A 16,128-nucleotide genomic window follows, 5' to 3' on the forward strand; every position below is an offset into this window, starting at 1 on the left:
CAGGTCATTTATGAACAAATTAAACAGGATTGCATTTATGTATGATCTAGTAAAATAATGTAAAGCAATCATTGAGTAGTTTTGTGCATTTGACCTGCCCACTTATGCTACTTCACACATGTGAAAATGCCACTATAACTATCTTATCTGAGGAGTTAATCTGCAACATTAGGATTTAACAACAGTTAACCTACAAGTGAAAAAACTTTCTAAAGAGGTGTTACAAAACCCATGGCAGCTACCAAAGCTAACAGAGGAATGTTCTGCCATACTAGGCAAATGCAGTGAAGGATTCTATAAAAAAAATTACACACACCTAGTACAGTAATGCCTTTTGCTTCTGCAGCTGTAGATACAATTGCTAAAAATCTCCGAACAAATGAAGCATCTTGTTCACGCTAGAAACTTGATGTCTGAGCTCTCAACTATTGCAGTACAGGCAGCAGGAAGAATGTTAGGGCTGTTCAGATGGCTTCCCAAGGACCTTATGGTGGTGGTATACATTAAAGTGAAATGTATAGTATTTTTACCTATTTGTATGTTCCATTAAAAATTATGCCTTCTGAATACATTACAGGCAAGAAAGAATTTTGTACATGAATATTCAAATTTGCAGCCAGCAGGTGGCGCAATTGCACGTTTCCCAGAACGGGATATCCTGCAATGCTCTGATTAGCCAGAATAGCCATTATGAGAACAAGCCGGATTGCATGGGATCACATTACACTCACACAGTGCAATGCCAAAAGAAAAACGCCAAACTACTAAAACAGCCTCTAAGGAAGTCCATTGCTGTTGTTGTAACAAGTGCTTATCTAGGCTGTACCCCACAGAAATCCCACTGGTATGTGGGCTGCACCCCACAAAAATCCCACTGGTATGTGGGCTGCATGGCACCTAGCCTGGGAAGTCTCGCACACCTCCATACTCAGTCAATGCAAAAAGGGAAAGGTTGGTGCCATAAAAGTTGGCTAAGACATTATTTTTTATTAATGCAGAAAAACCCTGATTTGAGAGTAACTTGGTTTGAGAGTGTTTTGCAAGACAAGCTAAATTTTTAAATACATTTTGACTTGATATACAAGTAGTGTCATGTCACAACCGAGTATAAAGGACTCATGTACACTGCTGCTGGTAAACGGACGTTTAGGAGCAGATGGGCATTTTTTTCAACTGCTCCTGAACTCTCCTCTGTTATCTTATCAGTGCATGTACACAGGATCGTTTACAGTCATTTCTAAGCAGTTGAATTTAGAGGCTTTTTTTGGAACGCAAAAATATGGGTTCAGAAGCTGAGTTTAGAGGCATTTCAAATGCTTCCGACTTGCGTTTAGCCGTGTTTTGTTTACAGGCATTTTTCATTTTTGGCTATCTTTTAAAAAACGCTTCTAAATGCAAACGCGGCACGTAAATGCGGCAAAACTGACGTTTTAAACGTGGGTTACTATCTGTCAAGTTAAATTGTTCAGGAGAGGTTGTAAAAACATCCCGTGTACATGAAGCCTTAGTGTAGCGATATGGTTACATTTAATGAAGGTACAACATTTAGCAACATATTGCTACACTTAGAGGCGCCTCTTTTCTCTTTTATACTCTGTAGCTCCTGCTGGATTTTGCTTCTAATCCCCTTGTGGAGGCTTCCGTTTGTGGATGGACATTTTATGGTTACACAACCTATCACATTGCTATAATCTTTTTCTATGGACTATAAACTGAAGGACCTATGAATAAATGGTTGTGGAACAAATCTTTTGAGTTTCCATTATTTCTTATGGGGAAATTTGCTTTGATATACAAGTGCTTTGGATTACAAGCATGTTTCCCGAATGAATTATGCTCGTAATCCAAGGTTTTACTGTATAGGTGAAAATTAGCTACTTTTGGCCGCCAGGCCTTAATCGAGGCTGATTTTTGAAAGTTTGTTTGTAGTTGGTTGTAGACACAGTCCCCGCACTTGGGTCTTGTAATTGCACATGTTTAGCCTTCTGTGATCCTTAGTGTGTGTATGCGAATATGGTGGAGTTGTGTATCTAAGCTAGTTTGGAGACAAGCGTACTTCTGAATGCATGCGCTTGCACTCACATGCGCATTTATACTTTTTTATATGTGTGTATGTATATGGGTGTCTTTAAAGTACATAATAAAGGTCTGCCTTTCACTAGACTGCCCAGAAATGGGGGGGGGAGGGGCAAAGTGGGATGTGCTTCCTAGATGAGCACATGTATAAGTATCTGCAAGAGACAAACACCGTTAGGCTCTGAGGAAGAAGGAAAACCTTTTTTCTTTCTACCTTTGTGAGTAGTTTTTAATATCTTGTTTAAAAATAAATGTTCAAGGCTGGTGCACCCTCTTTTTTCAGTTTTTCCAATTGGATCCCCCCCTACCATTACTGAGTAATCTCTAAGATGGCAAAACATGTCATAGGGGTGTGGCCTAAAGATGCGGACTGTGTCTACAACCAACTAACAAACTTACTTATTTCCATGGAGTGCATAATTCATACTTGATTTTACACAGCCCAGTAACTCAAAGGAAGGACAACCTCCTTCATCTCTGCTGTTAAAGATAGAGTTTCAGTATGTAGTGGAATTATTAGAATGCCTTACATACCCTGTAAACCAAGTATCATAGAAATAGTCAGTAAAAAAAGAAAATGATAGAATAATATAAATTATATATATATATTTTTTTATTTTTTATTATGTATTTATTGCCATAGAACACGCACAGGTACCTTCATTTTAGGAGGGAAGTTTCAGGGAAAAAAAAATCGAATTTTAAATAAAGAACTTTGAAGCAAAAAACAGGGTCAGTGCCCATCAATGCAGCCTCACAATTGCCCATCAATGCAGCCTGATCAATGCCCATCTACAGCCTCAAAATTGCCCATCAATGCAACTTGATCAGTGCCCATCTTCAACTTGTTCAATGCCCATCTGCAGCCTCACCATTGCCATGAATGCAGCCTGATCAATGCCCATCTGCAACTCAGATAACTGCTGCCTTGGAGGGGGACGGGACGAGCGCTGTCAGATTACATACAGCGAGAATCTCCTGTTTACCAAGCGCCTTCTTTAATACAATGTCCCACCTCCTGGACCGGCTTCTATGATAGACAGAACAGTGGTCCAATGCCGGCCCAGGATATGGGACTTCCTATTACAGAGGCCGTTGAGTAAACCGGAGATTCTACCTGTATGTAATCTGACAACGCTCATCCCGTCCCCTTCCTGCTCCCTCCTAGGCAGCCAAAATTGCAGTATCGGCATATAACATGCACACACTATTTGCACCCGATTTTCAGGGTGAAAAAGTGAATGTTATACGCCAATAAATACAACGTGTAAATATAACAAAAAAAAAAAAAACAAACACATATTAAAAAATACATGGAATTTTTTTTATTTTTTTATCAAAAACACCAATATAGTTTCTCTTTAATAACATAAGTAGACCTAAGGGAGAATTTAAGGAGAATGAGTGGTTGCTATGGCAACAGTTTCTGCTGCAGACACTTCAACAGAACCAGTCATGATTGGACTTCTGTAAGAATCTAAAAATTCATTTCTAAAATATTATACTTATGATGACGAAAAGAATTTCAAGTGTGTGTGTGTGTATATCCCCTTATTTAGCTTTATTTACTTGCCTGAGCCCGACACTTCAGCTTGAATGTCAGAGGTCTGACAGTCACTACTCTGTAAACTGGCTGCCTTTACTCACAGTCTCTCAGCTCCCGAGAGCATATGAGAATGTCAAATACCACAGCTCCGTAGTTGAAAGAAAAATATTTTTGTTATTTACATTTAAGAAGACTATATTAGACAGGTTGACAAAAAAATGGAATCTGTTGTTTAGAGCAAGGGTGTCATTTCAGGTTTACAAAAAATAATGTCTGGCTGATAATCATAAAGACACAATGGGGTTTATTTACTAAAGCTTCAAATCAGTCTCACCTGCATAGAAACTAATCAGCTTCCAGGTTTTATTGTCAATGTTTAACTGCTTCCCGACCAACCGCCACAGTTACACTGCAGCAGGTTGGCTCCTCTGCGTGAGCAGTCGTAGCTATAAGTTGGCTCGGGGTTGGGATAGCAGGCGCGTGCCCGCTACACAGCGGGGGTACCGGTGCTCGTGGCCTATGACCGCCGGCCATGAGCAATCGTGAGCAGGAGACACAGAACAGCGACGAGCGTGTGCAAACACTTCCCTGTTCTGAGAGGGAGGAATGACAGATCATGTGTTCCTATTAACAAGGAACCACGATCCGTCACGTCTTCTAGTCTGTCCCCTCCCCCCTTCAGTTAGAATCACCTCCGAGGGAACACAGTTAAGCCCTTGATCGCCCCCTAGTGTTAAGCCCTTCACTGCCAGTGACATTTTTATAGTAATAAATGCACTTTTATAGCATTGATCGCTGCATTAATGCCAATGGTCCCCCCAAAAAAAAAAAAAAAAAAAAAAGGAGTATGGGTGGGTGGGGGGGGGAATATTATAGCAAAAAGTACAAAATAATGCGTTTTTATCAAAATTGTTGCTTTTTTTTGTTTATAGCATTGTGTTAGTAAATCTTGCCTAATAGGTCTTTTTCATTCTCAAAGAGAACACTGGAACACTTGCCTATAACTGCCATTCTTTTTTTCTTGTTTCACCTAAAATAACCCTAAACGGTTACTATAGGTGATTGCTAACGATTTTACTTATGGCCAACTCCAAACCATGCTCAATACCAACAATTTATATGTGCAGTGTGCATTGTGAGCAGGGTTTATAGATTTTTCTAACCTGCAGGGAAAGCTAATAAAAAAATAACACAATGTAGCAGATCGCAGACAAACATTCTCTAATGCTCTTCTTCATGGCCACCTGGATACTCTGTTACAAGGCTGTCTCCCTTCAGCATGGCTTGCTTCTGTTAGATCAGATATGACAGGTGCATTACTAGAGCGGTTACAGAGCACGGCTGCCTATTTCACAGCTTTTCAATTACCCTGGCATAAACAATGCCACTCCAACAATACATTACCGAAGGTTGGGTGCAAAAGTAATTAAACATATACATATTTTATTCACTTCTCTGTAGGAGTTTGAAAGCTTCATACATACACAAAAGGATAGTTAGAGTACAGATGAAATGAAGAGCCGCAATGTAAAAGTGTTTATTATGGTTTTGTGTATGACACGATACTGTTACTGCTTTTTTTTTTTGTTTAGACTTTAGGGAAAAACGTTCTTTTTTTTTTTGGGAAGAAGGTCTCGAGGAAAAAAGGCTTTCTCCTCCAGTTCTGGCTGAGGACTTATGAACCATTAGAGAAGTCCTTAAGATTCAGAAAAGAAAAAAAAACACTGAAAATGGTTTAATGTAGGGCTGAAAAGATTCATTGATAAAGCGATAATGAAAATTGATTTTCATTATCGATTAGTTGGTCTGCTGATGGCATGCACCTTTCATCCTGCCAGTCCTGCCTCTGCCCGAGTCCCATAAATCCTTTGTGTACAAGCCAGCACCATTGTAATCTTATAGCAGGGCTCATTTGACCTGGCAGGTCTGCCTCTCTCCCCCTCGCTGACGTCAGCCGGGTGTTCTCAGCCCTGCCCGCTGCCTCAAGGGGAAGAGAAAGAGCGCGAGAGAGAGTGAGTGTGCGCGCGAGAGAGAGAGAGCGAGCGAGCGCGAGAGAGCCAACGTGAGAGAGCAGTGAGCGCTGAGCGGTTTACTTCTTTAATACAGTGAGTGAACTTGGCAAAACATTAATTTTGTTTTTTCTGTGAAAAAAGGGGGGGGGGGGGGAATTAGTGTTCCATCATTGGTGTTCCTGGGAGGAGGGATTGTACCCCATCATTGGTGTTCCTGGGAGGAGGGATTGTACCCCATCATTGGTGTTCCTGGGAGGAGGGATTGTACCCCATTATTGGTGTTTCTGAGGGGTGAATAGTGCTCCATCATTGGTGTTTCTGGGAGGAATAGTGCCCCATCACTGGTGTCAGTTTAAAGAATACACAGACCTTTCCCTCTCACACTATGGTCTGGAGCCGCCCCCTCTTCTTCCCAGTCTACGATCTGGTTCCTCCAGCCCGCTTTAGTCTGGTCCCTTGCCCCAGCCCACTCCCCCCCCCCCCCTTTTGGGTCTAGCCCCTGGTCCAAACCAACTCCCTTTCTATGACAACCTCCTCTCGTCCGGCTCCTCTCCCACATTCCTCTCTTCCATACTCCCTACGCTTGGTCTCCAAACTGGGTTACTCCCTCCCACTCTCCAGTACGGTCCCCTTTCCCATTCAGGGCCAGCCCCCTCACTGCATTGTCAGTAATGAATGAAGAATTTACTTTAGTAGTTGTTATGTTGTGATGCAGTTTGAGTGCAACACTACATTTTTCCATTATTATTTGAAATTAATGAAAAAATTTAATATTTTTAATGATTTTTTTTCCCGATTAAGCGAAACAATAAATCAGCCAACTAATCGATTATGAAAATAATCGTTAGTTGCAGCCCTAGTTTGATGCACAAAATGTTTCTTCTGCCCACAATATACCTATATACCTTTACAGAAAGATTGTATTAAAGCAGTGGTCCCCAACCTTTTTGGCACCGGCTGTGTGCCAAGGACCAGGGGCGGGGGGTCACGATTTTTCACAGGCAATGGCTGGTGTTAGTGATTCAATCATCACGGCATGATATGGTATCGGGGTGATTGAAGCGCATTATTTCTATTATTACACTGCTGTAATAAATGAAAATAGTTCAACTCGCCATACTGTAGAATCAGTGGAAGCCCTGCGTGTGTCACTTGCCACACTCGCCTGCTACTAGATGTGCATAGTCACTTGCCACTCTGACTGTCACCAGATACGGAATGTCACTTGCCACATCACCTGCCACAAGATGTGGATTGCCACCTGCCACGTTGCCTGTCACCAGATGAGGAGTGAGTGGAGAGCCCCTTGTGGTATGTCAGGCAGACAGCTGAGGGGGTGAACTACAAGTCCCAGCACACCTCACCTGTACTCCCACACACAGATCACCTGTCACATCTCTGTGGGATCGCCCCTCTGGATGTTGCAGGGTTTCTCTCTCCTCATGCTGCAGCTGGTCTCATCTGGCAGAGGGAGGGTTCGGGACTCCTTCGGCTATCAGTCTCTGGCTCCACCCTTCTGCCATTCCTGATTAGCTGTCCAGGGAGGCCGGCAATCTGTGCCACTGAATAAGGAATCTAAGTTTTCACACACCGAGGAGCCGCAGGAGAGCGGCGATGCAGGGAAGGCAGTATGAGATGATGTCTGCTGCACCTCAGACACTGAGACAGAGCACTGGCTTTGAGGGCGGAAGAGCGGTGATGCAGAGGGGGCGGAGAGACATGATATCATCTCTGCTTGCCCGTCCGCTCGCTTCTTCCATCCACCCAGCGCTCTCATGCCAGTAGCCCAGCATGTCTCTTGCGGCCGCCCACACCCGCGGCCCACCTGCAGAAGGGCAACGGCCCAGTAGTGGGCCGGGGACCGGGGATTGATGACCCCTGTATTAAAGGACTTCTGCCTCCACCCTATCCATTAAGTGTCACTCCTGCTCTGTTCTTGATGGCTTTGCTTCTAAAAATAATTTTGAGAGACCTGGCAACTTCTCAGATTACTTTCCGTTTTGAAGGTTGATGGGATTACATACGAGACAAAACAACAAAACAAAACAAAAAAACACCCAAAAAAACAGAAAGCTGTTCCGATTCTCTTGACTTCCCAACAGGTATTATGAAAGGACTGACATCATTTATTCAAGCCCTGTTTTTTTTTTTTTTTTTTTTTTTAATGCTCTTTGCCTGCTAAGGTATTGAAGACCTGTGGACACAGAGTAACATTAGATTCCAGAGTCAGGGTTCCAGTCAAGATTGAAATGGAACTGTGCCCAAACAACAGTTGGGATGTAGGTCGTCATTTGCTTCAAGACAGACATGGCTGCTCTAAGGCCCCATTCACACCTGAATGTAGCGTTTTCAGGCAGAAAAATCGCATGATTTTACCACGATTTTGCATAATTGTTTACCGCGATTTTGTGCAGGGCAAAAGGTCACCAATGTAAAAAGAAGAAGATGCCCAAATCTGCCCAATTTGAGCGACAAAAAAGGGTCCAGAACTTGTTTGAGCTTTAGGCGTTCGGCTTCAGGCGACTTGGAGTGAAGATGTGAACCATCTCCATCTCCATTGAGAATAATAGATTTTTTCCCCTCCAGCATTTTGTAGCTTCAGGCTTCAAGCTACAAAACGCTCAGGTGTGAATGGCGCCTAAGAGATAACAACATGGACCTAGGACACAGGAAAACCATTTTCATTTATTTTATCTAATTAGATATGTTTTCTAGGGAGTTTGCAGTCAAGAGAACATTTTTAAGATAAGGAATTATGAGAGATGTCCGTTCTGATTTTTTTATCTCTGCCCTAATGTGGCAAAAGGCGAAAATCAGATCTGCATTTATAGAAGTGTTCCCAACTGGACATCAAATGGCCCAGGCAATATGGTTAACGTGTGAAACCTTTGTCATTCATTGTACACGACACCGTGTTATAAACTTTCTTGAGAACACTCACATCGTAAAAGACGTTTCTTGAGAATATTTGTAGTAGAATTACCGCACCTTCTACCCCGATTGTTCTTTAAGGCTAGGTTCACACTAGTGTGAATTGAATGTGGGTTTCCCTGCATCCAATGCGCATGACAGAAGATTGTGACCGGCTCTCTATGGAGCCAGTTCACACATTTCCGTGGCGTCTGCGGAGAGAACTGCAGAAGAGTCCTGTGTATCTTCTGGTCTTTTTCAGGACCGAATTCATCCAAAAATTCAGGCCCGATTCCTCCCTTAAATGAAGAACAGCTACGCACCAGACCCCTGCTGTGAGCCGCATGCGATCTTAGTGTGAACCCAGCCTAACCCTAGGTTCAAACCTATGCATTTCTTAGTGGATTTTGCAGAATCGCACTACAGTCCATTTAACCAGTTCCCGGACCAGCCGCCGCAGTTATACTGCGGCAGATTGGCCTGGTTGCGTGAAACCACTTAGCTATATGATTGGATTCGATCAGGAACGGATCAATCCCCAGGCCAATGATATCTGGCCTGGACTTGGTGATCAGTCCTGACGAATGAGATCCTTCCCCTGTCTGTGTAACTGTAAACACTGACAGGGAAAGCGATGTCTAGAGGTTGACCGATATATCGGCCGATATTTGGCCTTTCAGAAAAATCGGCATCAATTACCTCCCTTCCCCACACTCAACTGACAGTTTCACACACTGAGCGGCTCTGTGCTCAACGTGTGAAACTGATTTGCAATTGAATGCAGAGAGAGGAGAGAGGAGCGACAGCACTGAAAATTGGCCTGGGCAGGAAGCAGGTGAAAGTGCTGGTATGGAAGTGGTTACACAAAAAAAACAGAAACTGCACTCAGCGCTTTGCAGAAATGAAGACGCAGACAGAAAGTGCACTCAGTGCGTTGGAGAGAGGCAAAGAAATATTCAGTGGAAAGTAGAGTTGCACAATTAATCGTTAAGAATCAAGACCGCAATTACTGTACATTGTAATGTTTTGGTCTTTAGAGCAAAAGGAATGAACTGGGTCTGTAAATGAGGGAAGTTAACCACTTAAAGACTAAACCTTTTGCTGACACTTGTTGGTTTTAAGTTAAAATTAATTTTTGCTAGAAAATTACTTAGAACCCCCAAACACACACACACACACACATATATATATCTCTAAGAGACCCTAGAGAATAAAATGGCAGTTGGAATATTTTGTGTCACACTGTATTTGCGCATCGGTCTTTCAAATGCAATTTTTTTGGGAAAAAATACACTTTAATGAATTTAAAAAACAGTAAACTTAGCCCAATTTTTTGTAGAATGTGAAAATTACGCCGCGAGAATCGTGATCTTTATTCTAAGCATAAAAACTGTGATTCTTGTTTTTTTCCCAGAATCGTGAAGCTCTGGAAATAAGTGCTTTGTTCAGTTTTGAAGTCTGTGGTTTATAACCACATTAATTAATAAGTGTGCATTGATGCAAGTTTTTTTTTTTTTTTTTTTTTGCAAAAGGTCAAATTAACCTCCAAAATCCAGCTGAGAAAATTAAGTATCCTGTCCTGACAATCAATGACAGATAAGCTTTGTTTACACGGGGCGTACTACAGCATACAACCGTGTGAGGACCCCGTTTGCTCACATGTGCTCCATGCATCCTGTCCCATTAAAGTGTTATTAAACCCAGGACCCTGCATTCATTATATCTGATCTGCCACAGTACACGGAAATGCAATTACTTTAGTAAATATTAATTGTTAAATACCTTTTCTCATCAGCCGTATATAGCAGTCTTATGACTTCTATCAGTGTCTGGTTAAAGCTTGTAGGAGGAGTTTTCATTCTCCCCAGATTGTCCTGTGAGGCTGCAGGACCCCTAACCCTCTGTCTGGACAGTGCTGATTGGCCCTGTACTGATTGGCCCTGTACTAAGAAAACAAAAACTCTCTAGCAATACACACCAAACTGAGCATGTGCAGAGTGCCCCCAAGGCTCTGTTCTAGCAGGAGATGGTTTGGGGACTATGAAAGAAGGGGAGGATCAGAAAAGATAGGATCAAACATCCTTTTTACACAATGCAGAGGATTAACACCTTATGTCCCACAGTGAGTATAACATGCATGCGTTGCTGCATATACACACTGATGTTACCGTTGTGGGTTTAGTAACACTTTAATGTAAATTTGGACCCAAATTGACAGCTGTGTGGGTGCATGGCCCTGAATGCCTACTGTCTGTGTTTGGGGCTACGCATGGTTATCAAACTGGGAGCCGTGGCTGTGTCTGTGCAGCTACTGCATAACAATTGACATGAATGGGATAGGATGCATAGGAATGAATGGCACACCTGTGCAGGCAAACACAGCCCTCCTCTATTGTGCGTTCTAAATTTGGCCATACACGATATAATCTGATTGTACAATCTCCTTCAGATCCACCAACAACTATGTGATGTAAAGGTCTGCAGGATTGGATTGTAAAGATTGGTCCTCAGATGACAGTTTTAGTACAATCAGATTGTAGTGTGTATGGCCGATCCCCCAATAATAAGCCTGTGCAGTAATATATGAGGATGCAGGAGGGGCAGAGGGATTTGATCCCAAAAGAATATGAGGTTTGGGAGGTAGGAAATAATGAGGAATTCCAATGATTGCTTCCCCTGCACCCCATTACTAAGAGAGCAGAGCCATGACATGGACTGAGCCCAGCCAGTGAATATTACCTTCCCTCCTGGCCGCACACATGACACCCGCTCAGGATTTACATCGCACTCAGCCGCCAACTCCTCTCTAATTCTCCCCGATCACCACAACAACAACACGCCGAACCAGGAAAGTGACACCACTCACTTCTACAGCCCCACCCATCTACCAAATCTCACCAATACACACGCGACTATTCCTGGAACCCACCAATCAGTGAAATGGACACAACCTAACGACTCGTCGCTGGCCCAGCCCACTCTCCAAATATAGACAACTAAAAAGCTCCTTGAACACGCCGCCTCCACCGCGCATGTGCGGCAATCTGGACGGCTGGCGCATGCGCAGAGGCTGCAGCCCTTTGAAGCTCAGAGAGCGCTTTAGTAAGGTGCTGTGGAGAGCGGCTATAGGGGAAGGCACAGGGAATGTCTAATGCGCTCTGTACACCGTGCACTGATACACATGTCTGCGTGTGCACCGAGGAGGGGAAGTTTACAGCATTGACACTTACAAACTCACATCACGACTTCGTCCTGCCAGTTGTAATGCAATAAATGAATAATGCATTAGAATGACAGCCCTCCTGAGAAAGGTGAGTCCAGCATACAACTTCTGCGGGATAACTTCTATTCATTTACTTGTTTTACGGTGGAATGGGGTGACCAGTTTAACTTGGCTTGTAATGACCATCATCCCTGGGAGTCCGTACAGGATGGGGGATCTATTGGGGGTGATGAGGAGATACAGTGGAGGTGATGAGAAGATCTATTGGAGGTGGTGAGAGCAAATATTGGAGGTGATGAGAGGATCTATTAAAAGTGATGAGAACATATATTGGAGGTAATGGTGAGATCTGTTGGAGGTGATGGCTAGATCTGTTGGAAGTGATGTTGAGATTTGTTGGTGATGTTGAGATTTGTTGGTGGTGGTGGTGGTGAGGGTTGTTGGAGGTGGTGGTGGAGGAGGGTTATTGGAGATGGTGAGATCTGTTGGAGGTGGTGGTGAGGGTTGTTGGAGGTGGTGGTGAGGGTTGTTGGAGGTGGTGGTGAGGGTTGTTGGAGGTGGTGGTGAGGGTTGTTGGAGGTGGTGGTGAGGGTTGTTGGAGGTGGTGGTGAGATCTGTTGGAGGTGGTGGTGAGATCTGTTGGAGGTGGTGGTGAGATCTGTTGGAGGTGGTGGTGAGATCTGTTGGAGGTGGTGGTGAGATCTGTTGGAGGTGGTGGTGAGATCTGTTGGAGGTGGTGGTGAGATCTGTTGGAGGTGGTGGTGAGATCTGTTGGAGGTGGTGGTGAGATCTGTTGGAGGTGGTGGTGAGATCTGTTGGAGGTGGTGGTGAGATCTGTTGGAGGTGGTGGTGAGATCTGTTGGAGGTGGTGGTGAGATCTGTTGGAGGTGGTGGTGAGGGTTGTTGGAGGTGGTGGTGAGGGTTGTTGGAGGTGGTGGTGAGATCTGTTGGAGGTGGTGGTGAGATCTGTTGGAAGTGATTATTGCTGGTGGTGAGGGTTATTGGAGGTGATAGTTTGATTTATTGGAGGTGATTAGAAGATCTATTGCATGTGGCGGCGAGGGTTATTGGAGGTGATAGGAATATATATAGTAGGTGATAGGAATATATATAGTAGGTGATAGGAATATATATAGTAGGTGATGGTGAGATTTATTGGAGATGATCTACTAGACATGATGAGGGGGTCTATTGGAGGTGATGAGGTGATCTGTTGAAGCTGATGAGGAGATCTATTGGAGGTGAATGGTGTTGGATATTTGCCATGGGCTGTGTTCTCCCATATCAAATTTTCTTTCTGGCCATTCATGCATTTCCAAATCCACAAGCAACTTATACTATTGTATACTGGGGACTGTGAGTTGGTTTGTGTTTGCTGCATTTTCTATTTCTATTAATGACATTTGAAAACCCAATCAATGCCCATGTTTATTCTGAGCTATGAGAAAATGGGAGCAGGGGATGGGGAACATGTTCCATAGCACGGTGGGGGCATGCTGTGTGTCCTGATTATATTGTTCACTTCTGATCCAGTTCTATACATGAGGAGGCGATGCATAGATGTCATGAATCTGTACATGGGGTAATCCTCAAGTGACAGTATATCCAGAGCTGTTCATATATAGCCTGATGTCACCTCTTCTAATGAGAAGTGCTGCCACTGTGTAAGAGAATCTCTATAACAGCAGGAAGGTGAATGGTATTATGTTATCACTGGTCACTACTGGTACCCTATACAATACACTCCATGATTTCTTATTTTCTACCAAGTAACAGTTATTTTCAGCTGAGTTCAATCAAGTGGCTAAAAATAAAGCTCTTTATCCTGGTAAACAGAGTCTAATGGTATTAAACTGCATGTAAACCCTAACTGAATGGCAAGTAGTTTGTTAAAGCAATGTTTTTCATAAACAATTGATATTTTTTTGAATAAAATACCTGTTTTCTGCCTATTTTTCTACTTTTTGTTGCTGCTGATCTCCTCTAGCCTTTTTGAAGCCACTTCCTCTCCATCATGGGAATGTATGCATGTAAACGGGTCACTTTTCAGGTTGCCTTTCCTGATGGCGACCATACCAGATATAATGATGATAATGACGTAATGAGGCAATGATGTAGCAGTGGTGTAGTATGTGACAGGGAGCAGGGTTGGGAGACAGGGACATAGCAAGGTCATCTTAATATTATTCTTATTATTATTATAATATAGTGCCAACCGGTTATGCAGCGCTTTACAATTATAAAAAGGGAGAAAGTACAGTTACAATACAATAAAATGCAAGAGTGTTAAGAGGGCACTGCTCATAAGAGCTTACAATCTAATGGGGTATAGTAGGTGCCTGAAGTATCTTCAAGGCAGAATCACCAGGTATTACTTTAAAAAAAGTAACATAAAATAACAAAAAAATACTTTTTAAAATAACATTAGCATGCTCATGGAATATTTTCGTGATCGAGTTTATAACTAGATGTGGAAAAGTTGCCTATGATAAAAGTTGATTATTCAAGGACGTTCCGAAGTGTAAAGGCTTCAATCCTGTCAATACACTATACAATCTCTGTACGATTTTTAGACTTGCCAAAGCTATGTAATATGGGGTGTATGTTAAAATAATATATTGCATTTGTATCAATACAGAAGGATGCTTTAACTACGTGGTTGATGGTGTAACTAAAGGAGATCGGATTGTATGGTCACCTAGTGGGACTAGCTGGTTAGCTGGGATCACTTCCCTGTTAACGCTTCTGCTGAAGCGTGCCCAGCGTAGTGTATGGAATGTGATGGTAGAAGCAGTCACCGGGTGGTCCTGGTCTAGGGTGGTCCTGGTCTAGGGTGGTCCTGATATAGAGTGGAATGAATGAGCCCCCAGGCTTCTCCAGCTCTCCGCTGTCCGTGGTGCTGAATCAGATTCCCAGTACATGGCCGGGGAGAGACAGCACAGTCAGTGACAGTGAATGGATAGCGAATGACTCACTTCCACAGAGCAGCTGAGCTCCCTTTTCTGTTACTCAGTCTAAAATAAGCCCTTTGCCACCCCCTCCTCGCAGGTGCTTTGACTGAGGGAGGATTCCAAAGTCTAACAGATAATACAAATTTGTCTGAGGGGGTGGCATCTGTTCTACATGTACATTTTGTGGGTGGTAGGTAGTGCTACCATTAGAACTTTTTTTTTCTTTCTGTTACATAACTAGTCACCCTCAAGTATGTGCTGAGCACATTTGAAAAAAATGTTATTTGCTTATAGAGGTTTGGGACTAGAACACTGTCTTTTGATTGGGACTTTCTAAGTGTCTGTTCAGAAAAGGCTAAAGTAAATGTGGCTCTCGCGCTATCACTTTAAATGATGTAGCTTAAAGTGGGGTGCCCCCTAAAAAAAAGTCAGCAGATACAAATACTGCAGCTGCTGACTTTTAATAATTGGACATTTACCTGTCCCAGGGTCCAGCGATGCGGGGTAACGAAGCCCCCCTTGTTCCCCACTCTGCTCGCGGTGCCGTCATTCTTACTTTGGGCATGCGTGAGCGGCGCAGGGCACTGTGATACGCCGCACAGTCACCTGGGACACATGACAGATCCCACATGACTGTACGGCGCGAGGGGAAGTGACGTCACTAGCCCGGGCAATGAAGAAGGCAGACTACGAGGGACCCCCTAGCAACGGGCATTTAGAGGGGAGTAAAACTTTTTTTCCCCAATTATTATTTATTTATTTTTAAGTATTTTAAACTATATATTTATTTATTTTGGTGACAACACCACTTTAAGGGCCAGTTCACACCACATGCAGTCCAGTGCATTTTTTTTCTGCATCCAAAAACGTGTAGAAAGTAGGTTATATGGTTTTTCAATGGCATAGTTCACACCAGTGCTTGCAGTTCCAGTGCGTTCCAGAAAAAAAAGTAGAACATGCTGCATTTTTCCTGGACTGTACTGGAACGCTGTAAAAAGCATCAAACTTGCGCGAACGTACCGGAACACACCTAAATGTACCAAAATCGCACTGGAACACCCATGTTCATATTTAAAGTTAAGGGAAAAAAAAAAGGGGGGGGGGGGGAAATGCACTGGACTGCATCAAACACGCACATGCAAAAAAGCATCTGGAGCACATCCGGACTGCGTTTCTATGGTGTGAACTTGCCCTTAAAGTGATTGTAAACCCTTGTGTGTGTGTTTTTTTTTTTTTTTTTTTTTTTTATTTTTTTTTTTTTTTAAATAACATACATGTCATACTTGCCTCCACTGTGAAGCTCGTTTTGCACAGTGGCCCCGATCCTGCTCTACTAGGGGCCCCCCTAGAAGGCCCCCACGGCTTTTGTGGCTCCTCCTCTCATCAGATAACCCCTTTTGGAGAAGCGCT

General features: G+C 43.2%; 2 protein-coding genes across 5 annotated transcripts in view; one reads left to right on the forward strand and one right to left on the reverse strand.

Annotated features, from left to right (window-relative positions):
• ERICH1 (glutamate rich 1) overlaps positions 1-11,421 on the reverse strand; it is a 136,352-nt gene extending 124,931 nt beyond the window's left edge. For 2 of the 3 annotated variants that reach the window (XM_077487760.1, XM_077487759.1), the window contains exon 1: positions 11,284-11,421. In XM_077487760.1, the coding sequence (XP_077343886.1) occupies positions 11,284-11,305 (22 nt within the window). In that variant the 5' untranslated portion in view covers positions 11,306-11,421. The remainder of the gene's footprint in view (positions 1-11,283) is intronic. The other variant, XM_077487761.1, reaches the window with a different exon arrangement.
• A 156-nt stretch (positions 11,422-11,577) lies between these two features.
• The window catches only part of DLGAP2 (DLG associated protein 2), a 1,292,461-nt gene continuing 1,287,910 nt past the window's right edge, over positions 11,578-16,128 (forward strand). For both annotated transcript variants that reach the window (XM_077487763.1, XM_077487764.1), the window contains exon 1: positions 11,578-11,855. The gene's annotated coding sequence lies outside the window, so the exon portion shown is untranslated. The remainder of the gene's footprint in view (positions 11,856-16,128) is intronic.

The sequence above is a fragment of the Lithobates pipiens genome, unplaced genomic scaffold (assembly GCF_037356315.1).
Source record: "Lithobates pipiens isolate NorthernLeopardFrog02 unplaced genomic scaffold, aLitPip1_a1.2 Scaffold_18, whole genome shotgun sequence".
NCBI lineage: Eukaryota > Metazoa > Chordata > Amphibia > Anura > Ranidae > Lithobates > Lithobates pipiens.